The sequence below is a fragment of the Phoenix dactylifera genome, chromosome 9, assembly GCF_009389715.1.
Source record: "Phoenix dactylifera cultivar Barhee BC4 chromosome 9, palm_55x_up_171113_PBpolish2nd_filt_p, whole genome shotgun sequence".
Classification (NCBI taxonomy): domain Eukaryota; kingdom Viridiplantae; phylum Streptophyta; class Magnoliopsida; order Arecales; family Arecaceae; genus Phoenix; species Phoenix dactylifera.
The window spans coordinates 18172226-18184049 of record NC_052400.1 but is presented as its reverse complement, the minus strand read 5'-3'; the positions used below and the strand labels follow the sequence as shown (position 1 = coordinate 18184049).

General features: G+C 38.9%; 1 protein-coding gene across 4 annotated transcripts; it reads left to right on the top strand.

The window, feature by feature from the left end:
* Positions 1 to 2672: 2672 nt before the first annotated feature.
* On the top strand, positions 2673 to 11411 carry LOC103706194 (plastidial pyruvate kinase 4, chloroplastic). Of its 4 annotated transcripts, none has more exons than XM_039130308.1 (5): positions 2673 to 2913; positions 4790 to 4883; positions 7397 to 7878; positions 7997 to 9643; positions 10909 to 11045. In XM_039130308.1, exons 2-5 carry the CDS (start codon positions 4824 to 4826, stop codon positions 10916 to 10918), a joined length of 2199 nt encoding a protein of 732 aa, XP_038986236.1. In that variant the 5' UTR covers positions 2673 to 2913; positions 4790 to 4823; the 3' UTR covers positions 10919 to 11045. The 4 variants fall into 4 exon arrangements, with proteins under 4 accessions (XP_038986236.1, XP_008788492.2, XP_038986237.1 ...); XM_008790270.4 differs by having other exon boundaries at positions 2684 to 2913; positions 10927 to 11411; XM_026805190.2 differs by having other exon boundaries at positions 2910 to 3024; positions 10927 to 11411.
* Positions 11412 to 11824: the final 413 nt, after the last annotated feature.

Sequence of the window (11824 nt, the reverse complement as noted above, 5' to 3'; positions counted from 1 at the left end):
AGGTAGTGGGGTATAACACTTTATATCATGTGATCCACTTCATTAATTTAAAAAAAAATAAATGAAAAGCTATGATCATACCAACTGATGAACTTTAGCACGCGTATGCCAGAAGATCAAAGCCATCCAAGGGATCATAAATATTTCAAACAAAACCCGTTTGTGAGATGAAACCCCAGGGTATTAGATTGGGATTATACAAACAAAATACTTTAAAATTTGATCCTCTTTGAAAGTCATTATGGCAACACTTCAAAGTTAAAACTGCCTAGTCCTATAATGAGCATTGGGCCAACTAATTGGGATATTGAACAACATGTTGAGCCCATAAAAAATATTAGTAGATCAAAAAAAAACCTATACTATAGACTCACTAATTTAATTTCCATAGTCTATTAACCACGGTCTATCTCTTGCGTAATTGTTTCTATGTTTTATTCTACAATGTTATACCCCTTTTTTTTTTTTTGGTGAATCGGCTGCTCACACTACCCTAGCATGAGCACAGCCAGCTACATCAGAGTCAAGCAAGCAATGCAAAGCAAAAGGAATGGAAGACTGCTGAGTCCAAAAAAACTCTCCGGAGTGGTGCGCAGCGAAGGAGGTGACCCAGTTAGCTGCCTAGTTTGCCTCCCAAAGAACATGCCTAACCTGGAGAACCCGACACTCATGTAGCATCCGACGAATGTCGCCCAGAAGCGGATGCTCTACCTCCTCCTGCCCCTCTTCCCTAAGGTGTGCCATCAGGGAAGTTGAGTCTCCCTCCAGAATAATACAACTAGCCTACAAAACATATCTCATATAAGAAAGCCCTTCCTATGCTGCTCTAAGCTCCGCCCCAAAAGCCGAGGCCTCGAAGGAGCGACATCTCCCTACTGCAATCAGTCTAGCACCATGGTCTCTGATGACAAATGCCACTCCCGCCCAATCGGCATCGCCGGGCAGACTTTCATCGAAGTTCACCTTTAGATGGCCAGGGAGTGGGGGCTCCCAAAAAACAAAGACCAACCTGGGCACTGTGGTAGCGAAGAGAGGGTCCCAGATGTCCCTAGCTATCGCAGATGCATCCAACTCAGCTGCCTCCATAATCTCCACTGTCTGACGGAGAGCCCGTTCTACAACAGACCTCGAGGAGCCCTCCTCACCTCAAAGACCCTGACGTTCCTATCCAACCAAATGTGATACGCCAGGTAGACAGCAGCCAAACCCCACCCTGCAGTGCACGGTGATCGTAGAGCAATCCTTACTTGCCGCAAAAAATCCCCCATACCAAATGTAGGCCCCAGTAAGGGGAAAGATGCCCTCCTCCAAACCTGAGCTGCTCGTGGGCACTCAAACAGCACATGGCTAACAATCTCCACCAACTCCGGGTAGTCCACACACATCCCAGAAACTCCCATCCCCCTCCGAGCCAGTAAAATCCTAGTCGGCATGCAGTCCTAGACCACCTTCCAAATGAACAGTGTCACCCGTGGGTGAGCCCGCATCCATCAAATCCACCTGCCATTACAATAAGGCACATGGGATAATTTTATGAAAGAGAAGCACGACATGAATTGCTTTACCTTTTCAAAATAAGGCTGCAGCTTAGGCTTTCGAACTTTGTAGATTCCCGTGAATTGGTGTATGGCTAATTGTGAGTCTCCGAAGACGTATAAGAAGATAATTCCAATATCAGGAGCTATTGTCAATCCTATTATCAGGGCGGTTTTTCCCTAAGTATTTTATAATTTCTATTATCCTCCTAATTTATTTGAAAATAAAAATAGAGTATCAACAATGAAGATGCAAGGTATCAAGTTTCAAGTATATGGCATTTTTGCTATCTTTCTAATTTTTATATTTTCTAATGCTACCATATTCTTTTTTATATTTTCTAATGCTACAATATTCTTTCCTCCATGTTTATCCATTTTTTTTTTTTGTTTTCCACTGTTGGCACTATAAGGATTTTTTTTGGTGGGTAAATATTTTGAAAAGGCTGATCAATTTTTCTATTGATCAACTTATCCATATTTTCATGCTTCTCTAGGTGAGTAAGTTCTTTTTCTATAGATAGTATTTGCCCATGAAATGGGAGAAAAATCTTAGCCACTTGAGAGGTGGGTGAGTTATCTTCCCATCAGCCGATAACAAAATATTTATTTTATTTCTGAAATGCCCTTGACCCTAATATTATGTTATATAATCAATATATTATATACAGTTTTCTATGTTTCCAACCTGTAATACTGACGTTATAATGGAACAACCTTATTGTTGCACATTAAACATCTGTAATCAACAATTGAAAATAATTAAGTTAATATATGAATGTTATATTTTAATTTGATGAATTTGAGGAAGTCATTTTTGTCAAAAACATAACATTCAATGAATTATGAATTTTATGTTTTCAATTTGACGAATAGTGCTAGTTAACATTTCTTGAAAATCATTGAATTAATATTAAAATAGAAATGGTTCCCCAAGGATTTTCTAGGATTAATTTTCTACAGTCCATCAAATCTGAAAGCATATCTAGAACATAACATGCGAGTTTATGCTGGTTGTCCACGTTATTGATTCTTGATTCATGCTTGAGAGTTCCTCCGATAACCAAAAAAGCTTTTAAGCACACCAATCAGTTTGCGAGCCATCGCCAGACACCAGTTCGCAGACGGCCGAGACCGTGTAATTCCCTCGGACGATGGCGTGTAGACCGTCCGATAAATAGGATCTCTCGCGCGTGGTCCATCCAAGAGCCGCCATTACAAGGCCGCTCCTTCGGCAATGACGTCCTCCCACGTGGCAACCCAGAACGTCCCTTCCATGCTCCCGTTCCTGTATCCATCGAGATACCCAGCATTTTGACTACTTTCGTGGCTCCCAGGGGCGCCGCCGCCGTGGAGATTCTCCCTCATCCGATCATCGGTAATTGCTCTCCTCCTATCCCGATTGTTAGAATTATTAGTGTTTTCGAAATCTTTGCACCGGTCTGTGGTGCTTGGTTTGTCGAAATCTTCGTTTCGAAGAGGGCGATAGGTGAGCTCTTCTTTCGGAATCTTTTTGCCCTTCCGGTCTTCTTGATGTGATTAAACTTGGTGGTTTTACTGTAAGTTTTTACCGGGCATAATTTTCCCCTAGTGAAGAAAACTTTGGCTTATTTCTCCATGTAGAAATTAGAATCTCGGGGGGCATTTTGGTGGGAAAACCACCGGGTTTCTCACGACTGGGGAGATCAAAGTTTTCTTTTTCAGGAGTTAGGAGCTTTGTTTGAAAAGATTTTTGTGGACGAAGTTGGTTTCTGTGTTATAAGGTTTTCTTTTAATGCGTTCCTGTGAGGAAAGAATGTGAATACGTTCTAAATTCTTCTTTGTAAGCGTAGCGACCTTTTAGTCAGTCGAGAATTCTTCATTGTAATTATTGGATCTCCAATTTTTTTTTTAAATATTGTGTTTCAAGAAACCAGTAAACAGAATAAACCTGGTAGATTATAAAACTAAATTTTTAATTGCTGTTGCACTACTAACCAATTAAAGATTCAGGCATTCGCTTTGAGGACTTTTGCCCCAGTTATGTTTCTACAAGGGCCTCCATATTAGATCTTCTGTTAATAATGAGTTACGTGAAGAAAATTAGAAGTCAGAGTTGATCCAGATGTTGTGTGAATTATATAGCAAAAACTCATTCTCAAGGTTTTAGTGCTTGAAACCTTTTCATTACTTATCCAAATGTTCTCTAGTTCCAAGGGGCCAAGGGATTCATAATTTCGAAAGTAAAGACCATAATTCACCAGATAAGCAAGTTTCAACTTGTGAAGGACTTCATAAATTCTTTGATATCAATAAGTTGAATCACTTGAACTTGCTTTATCAGATCTATAAAAAACCTGGGACATTCTATAATTGCTCAAGAAGACTATAGATTAAATAAAATCCTTTTTTTGGCTTAGAAAGAATTTACAAAGCGTTAATTGCTAAAGTAATTTGCGGACTTGTAGACCAGGTATAAATCTTGAGGCCTTTCTGAAATTACACCTCTAAGAAAAAATTGAAAAGTGAATAGAATAAAAATTTTGTAAGACTGCAGTTGTCTCATGTCCATGAGTTCTTGAAACTTGTGTGCCAAGGTGTGAGCATATTAACCATTCAAGTATCATGCATGCTTGTTATGCATTCTTTACTGCACCTGTAGAGCTATTAATTCTCAAGTCATAGAATCTGAAGATACCATTCTCTATAATATTACAGCTATTAAAATTAAAGAAAAAACTCATGAATGCTTTAATTTTCTCCATCTAGTTTCTCATCTTATTAAACTTTTGCTCTCTCTACATGCAAACATATGCATATGCATGCCTGCATTATATGTGTACAACATCTATGGATAAATATGTACATTGCACCATCGTCCTTTCATTTTGCATTTGACAACACAAAATGCAAACTGGATTGCATATTATGTTCCCTGATCATATCATTAAATTCAAATGTGAAGTTATTATACTTGCATAAGGTTTATGGATGTCAATCTATTTGCAGATTTATATACTTATCATAAGTAGCGTTAACAGTATGAATTTTGAACTGCACAGGTTTGTCATCAGCAAAATACCTTTTATTTTATTAAAAATAAAATCCTATTTCTGGTGTCCAGTGAACCTGATCCGGAACTGAATGCTCAATTTAGATACATTTTCTTTCTTAAATATGTTGGCTTCTAGTATAACTTGATCACCATACACGTCATTTCCTTTTTGTATTATTCTTGTCTCTGTTGTTTCACTTCTGTTGTTGATCTTTTCCAGGTCTTTTGACATGTTATTTAACGAAAGCCTTTAGATGAAGCTACCTGCAGTTTCATTCCACTTGATTGTCTGTCATGGATCCCTTCCAAATCATGTAATACTCCTCTTATACATGTCATGTTTGTACAGTAATATGTGCTATAGTTAAGATGTATGTCTTACATCATGACCAAATTGTTGTAGAACTTCAACTTTCGATCTATCTTTTTAATGCCTTTTTAAATTATTTCTTACTATTTGAAGGATGGGTGTTCAGTTCATTGATTTGTATTGGCACTATCTAGCACATACTGCGAATTTATAGCAGCAGAGGGAGGATGCACTATGTTGTCTCATTTCCTCAAACTTTTTGACATTTTCAACATCCAAAAAGTATATCTATCAAAAACTAGGATAGTGAAGCTACATGACTTATGTCTGAGATCCTTTTGCTTATATCCCTTTTCTAATCTGTGACATCTTCGGTTTATACTTTGATACGTTGAGATAGGTCCAAGACCCCCTTGTGGATATTTCTTGGTATTTTCAGCATCCAGAAAATATATCTAAGAAAAACTAGGATATTGAAGCTACATGACTTATGTCCAAGATCCTTTTGCTTATATCCCTTTTCTAATCTTTGACCTCTTTGATTTACACTTTGATACTTTGACATAGGTCCTCGATCCCTTTCTGTGTATATTTCTTGCATAGACTATGGGTATCCAATAATCCCTTTTTTCAGGCTTCCATGTGCGAATCAACAATATAAGACAACTTTAGAATAACCACATGGAAAGTGTATATAATGGCATTTTAGGTAGCTTTTGTTTACACTTTTCCCCTTTCCCGTCCCCTGCTCTTTTAGTAGATTTTTCAAATTGGAATTCGACTAAAATAGGTCTCCTAGTCTAAGAATTTCAAGGAATCTCTTTTTAGGAAAAGATGTGCGCTGAGATTAATGTTTCTAACTTAGGACTCCCGTGGAGATAAATAAAATTTGTAGAAATTTGTTTAAAGGAAAAACTATTGTTACAATTTGTGCAACTCAACATGCTCGTGAGAGGAACAGAAGGCAGACTTTCTGATTATCGTAGTGTTTAACTTTGCGAAACTCAGACATGGAAAAATCAATTTTTCATATTTTTCTGTGCAGAAATTTTATGAGTATGAACCATATATTTTTTGGGGAAACATTGAGTTTACCCTGGATCAGTCAATATTAGCTCGCTTACATGCATTGTGACTGCTGTAATGGTGAATAGTAGCCAACACCCAATAAATGATGTATTCACTTTGGTCTTTTTAATTAATATTATTACATCATGATAAGTAATTTTTATTATTATAATTCATATCCAAATGTCATTACATCGCTGTCTCGCATTGTTAAAATGGCTGCTAGCAACTATCATAAAAGGGCCATTTTGCACTTTTGCTTAAAAAATATATATCGTAAAATTATATTAGACAGCTAGAGCTGTTATGAAGTTTATAAAGTAAAGTTTCTGGCCATGGTTATTATATATATACAATGACATTATAGATTCCTTAGACTCCATAGAATCTTACTGCAATTGCTATGGTAACAAAATCATATTTTCCATGCCACGTTAGGACTGAAGACACAATCAGCAAAAGCAAAAATCTATACTCTTCCCCCTTCTTAGATAACCTCAATCTCGATGACCAAGAATAAGCCTGATCTGAGGGTTAAAATTAATAGTTGTATGGACTTCGACTAAACTCCACCCACTCCATTGTGCACGATTGTGCAGCTTCATGATGCAAGAGCTTATGGCTCTACCATCCGGCATACTTGCATACGAGCACAGACCCTTGAAAAAAGGATTAGTAGGCTAGATGTACTTAGAGAAGATTTCTGGGAACTTTGAGAGGTGTGCTTAAAAACTTACAGATCAAAAGAAGCGGAAATTTTACTGAAGCTTTAGAGCCAGTATGTGCTGGAGGAATTTTTGTTATATACACTCCATTGGAACATTTTCTATCTCATGATGCAAGAGCTTATGGCTCTACCATCCGGCATACTTGCGTACAAGCACAAACCCTTGAAAAAAGGACTAGTAGGCTAGATGTACTTAGAGAAGATTTCTGGGAACTTTGAGAAGTGTGCTTAAAAACTTACAAATGAAAAATAGTGGAAATTTTACTGAAGCTTTAGCGCCAATATATGTCAGAGGAATTTTTGTTATTTACACTCCAGTGGAACATTTTCTATCCCATGATGCAAGTGCTTATGACTCTACCATCTGGCATATTCGCATACAAGCCCAAAACCTTGAAAAAAGGATTGGAGTCTAGATGTCCTTAGAGAAGATTTCTGGGAACTTTGAGAGGCGTGCTTAAAAACTTACAAATCAAAAGCAGTGGAAATTAATTGAAGCTTTGGATCCAGTATGTGCCAGAGGAATATTTGTTATTTACACTCCAGTGGAACATTTTTTATCATTTTTTTTGACTTGGTTGCTGGAAACCCCGTGCAGCATTACATCTATAGGTAAACTGTAGTTCTTTACCAGCTTTGTTAACGTCATAGATAAATATGCACACTATTTATTATAAAATAACTCAGCATATATTTAATGTTTTTTACTTTCACTGTTCCAGGCAATATGTAAAGTTCATCTTGCAGATTTGACGTCTTCCAAACCAAATGTACAGCTTTCTCCATCAACACTTAGAGTTCCTTTAAACAATGCATTTTCTGGACATTACCATCTCCGAATTCAGGGGATATCAAAGGAACACCAAAGAAAGTATATTAAAGTTTTTGCCAAGCTACAGGAAAATGATGACTCTGAAAGCAACAGTAGAAAAACTTATGAGGATATGCTTGATGCTATTACACACAAATCAGAAAGTGATGATAGGTCTGAGAAATCAGCTTTAGGATCAACTGAATCAAGTTCTCATGTGGAAGAATCAAGTTCTCATGTGGAAGAGGTCTCAAACTGTCTGTCCTTTCCTAGGCAAGAGCTTTCACAGTATCTGTTTGACCCTGAGGTTTACCTTCACAAATTAAGGGCTGTGAACTTGCATGTGTTGGCATCAGAGCAATGGAATGCTTCTTCTCTGAAAACATGCCACAGGTATGATATTTTTCTTCTTGTCATGTTTCCTTGACCCTTCTGATCTGTTTATTAACCCCCTCCCCCCACTCCTTCATGCATTCGGGTTTGCATCATAAGACTGGAATTTTCATGGCAGAACCTACTTGGCGAGTGCAACAAACTTGATTCATTATTTGGCATTACACTGCCTTGATGTAGACCAACTTAAAGAAGACCTTTGTTCAGTAGGTTTTTTGAATTTGGAATATGCGAATACCAATGTTCTTGCAAGCATTACAGCCAGTATTCAGCTGTTGGAAAACCTGAAATCTGATTTTTCTTGCAAGAGAACATGGCCTACGGACATGAGAAATTATCTCGCTCTCCAGGAGGGTGAAAAGGTAATGGATTTGGGCACCAGTGCCATGAGGAAAAGGGCATCAATGCATGCAACAGCACTATTTGGACCTCTTCAAGAGAAGAAAAATGTCCACATAATGGTAACAGTTGGGAGAGAAGCGCTCGCCAATGAAATGCTTCTTAGCGATCTTCTCAAAGCAGGAGCAAATATTGTACGGATTAATTGCGCACATGATGGCCCGAGTGTTTGGAGTGAGATAATCAGACTTGCAAAAAACAGCTCACAGATGTTGGAAAAACCATGTCGAATTCTTATGGATTTAGCTGGACCGAAGCTGAGGACAGGGCCACTGAAGACTGGCCCGGATGTGATGAAAATAGCCCCGAAAAGAGCTGCTCAGGGTGATGTGATTTCCCCAGCTCAAGTTTGGTTGTCTCGTACAGGATGTAGGCCTCCTGCTCACCTATCATTGGATGCTACCCTGTTTGTAGAAGGTGACCGATTTTTCAAAGAACTTGAGGTCGGTGATGTCCTAAAATTTATTGATGTTAGAGGAAAACGGAGATCATTGACAATTTCCAAAAAAATTTCTGTTTTCAGTTGTTGTGGCTATGTTGCAGAGTCTTTGAAGACTGCTTATCTTGAATCAGGAACCAAATTGTGCATTCAGAGGAAGAAGGGTAAAGTTTCTATTGGAGAAGTGGTGAATGTTCCAGCCATGGAGCACTTTATTAGACTGAGGGTGGGAGATCTGCTAACTATTACGAGAGACCCCAGATTATCTTTGGAAGAAATAGATGGTACAACATATGGTGCTCCGAGGATAACATGTGATTCTGGTCGTCTTTTTAACTCTGTCAAGCCTGGGGACCCCATTGCATTTGATGATGGAAGGATTTGGGGAGTTGTCAAAGGAACTAGTATCAATGAGATTGTGGTTTCAATCACTCAAGCTAGTCCAAAGGGTTCCAAACTTGGTGCTGAGAAATCCATAAACATTCCCAATAGTGACATGCATTTTGAAGGCCTTACTTCAAAAGATCTTGTGGATCTTGACTTTATTGCTAGTAATGCTGATATGGTAGGCATTTCATTCATTAGGAAATTAAGTGATATGGTTATTGTTCTGCAAGAACTGGAGAAGCGAAATCTACGAGGGCTGGGGATTGTGATGAAAATAGAAACTCGTGGTGCCTTCGAAAATCTGCCTCTTTTGCTGCTTCTGGCAATGCAATCCCCAAACCCCCTGGGTGTTATGATTGCTAGAGGAGATCTCGCAGTGGAGTGTGGTTGGGATCAAATGGCCGGTATTCAGGAACAGATCTTGTCCATCTGCAGTGCTGCACATGTGCCTGTTATTTGGGCAACCCAGGTTCTAGAATCGCTTACAAAATCTGGCATTCCTACTAGAGCAGAGATCACAGATGTGGCCAGCGGAATGAGGTAAAATAGAAATCTGACCTTTCATATATTGCATGATACGGTGATTCATTTTGACTTGTGATTATGGTTTAGCAGTACAAGTACAATTTTTATGCAGTATGGTACAATGGTCTGGATTCTCAACTTATGTAAACTACCATGTATTGTAACATCAAACTAAATGACATCATTTCAGTTGATAGAATTCATGTTTAGATTCTCTGGACAGGATTATGGCCCAGTACACACTTCTATCTCCCTAAGTTGAGATAGAATTTAATTCACCGTACCACCTCAAACCATCTGGTTCGGGTTGTACCTAACCAAACCGATAGGGAACCAGAACAATTCCTCCTGTCAGCTCGGTAAATTGGTCGAACTGGCTCTAATTAATTAACAACCCCCCCCCCCCCCCCCTTCGCCTAGCTTGGTTCAATTAAACCCTCAGGTTGACTAAACCATCCCTCCAGCTCGCTAAATAGCCTTCCTCACACCCTTCAGCTCGCGATGCTTTGAGAACCTCCCTCCCTTTGGCGCTCGTGACCGCTCAACGCATGCCCCACCAAGACAACACTCACCCTTTCCCCCTCCTTTGGCATCATAGGTAAGCATCTTCCCCGTCCCCCCTCCTTCCCGCTCTTTTTCTTTCTAGCGCTAACCCTATAGCCTAGGGTTCTGTCCCGCTGATGATGATGAGGGCTTTCGATCCCTCTCTCCCCCCCCCCCTCTCCCTCTCTCTCCCTTCCTTTTTCTCCCTCTCCCTCCCTCTTTGATTCTCTGTCTCTTTTCCTCTCTCTCTCCTCCTCTTCCCCTTGCTCTCCAGCTCTCCCTATGTTGGTACGTCCTAGAATGGCCATGCTGAATTGATCATTGGCTGGTACCCCTTCCGGTACTGGTTTGGCCAATCTTGCTTGTTAATGGGGTTTCCTATCAATGCAAAATCAACAATGGAACATTTGAATTGAAGATATATCATTAAATAGGGTGCATGACATCTAAATGTCTATACATGAAAAAATCAAATGTTTTTGGAGATTCCCGACTAATGCAATCAAAAGGGAATGGGCACTTTAGTTGGCATTCTGTGAGATACATAAATCTCACCTCAATAACCACCCGTACCTGCCCCTCTTTTCTATGATATACATATATGGCTATATAACCATCCACATCCAAAATCCTACTTCATGAGCAGAACATTTTAGAATTATTGTTGTGCTATGTTTATCAAGTGGTAGTTAGATTTGATTAACTTGGAATCCTATCATAACAGTAATGCTTGATAGATTCTGTTGAATATGCAGGGCAAGTTGCATAATGCTGAACAAGGGCAAATACATTGTAGAAGCTGTTGCAATGTTGAACTCTATTTTGCACAACTGTACTGCAAAGAAGAACGTGAAGACTTTACCGAAACCGCTTTTCCCATCAAGCTGCTAAATCAGTTGCTTCGCCATTGTGCTTTTACCCTGACCTATCTTGCAATCTGAATCCCTTAATGCCTCCATGATGGCGGCTGCTGTTTTATATTTATGCAGTAGATTTCAGGCTCTGTGTAGAGCTGTCTACATCGGTCTTGCATCAATGTGTGGTGTTACATGCTTCACTATCTAAATCAACACAATTTGATTGTTGTATATATAAACCATAATCTTGTTGCATGGTTATGTATATAATTCCATGTCAGATGGTTTTGCTGCCATGACAGATTCAAGAGGTCACCATATTATGTCAAAAACCATCAACTTCACTCAATGACATGCATGGTTATGTATATAATTTCATGTCAGATGGTTTTGCTGCCATGACAGATTCAAGACGTTACCATATTATGGCAAAAACCATCGACTTCGTTCAATGACATGTGACTAAACTGGTGTAATGATAGATAAAATTTGAGCTAATGATTGTCAATTGGTGTTTGTGGGCATGTATGTGATGGATTGAGGTTTTTTGATTGGATGGTCGCCATAAATACTTTTTTTGAATGTGGGTCAATTCCTTCCTCGCCTATCCTTAATAACTTACTGGGGAAAAAGGAGAATGTCAAGAGGATCGTAGGAAGCTTCTTTTTGTTTCCAATTTATCCTAAATTGCATGGATGGTGGTGCCTTAACCTGTATGCACTGTAACAATCAGTTTATTCGTAAGCTAGAGTTTAACAATAATTCTTCAATTTCAAATATTTCACTTTTCTGTGTG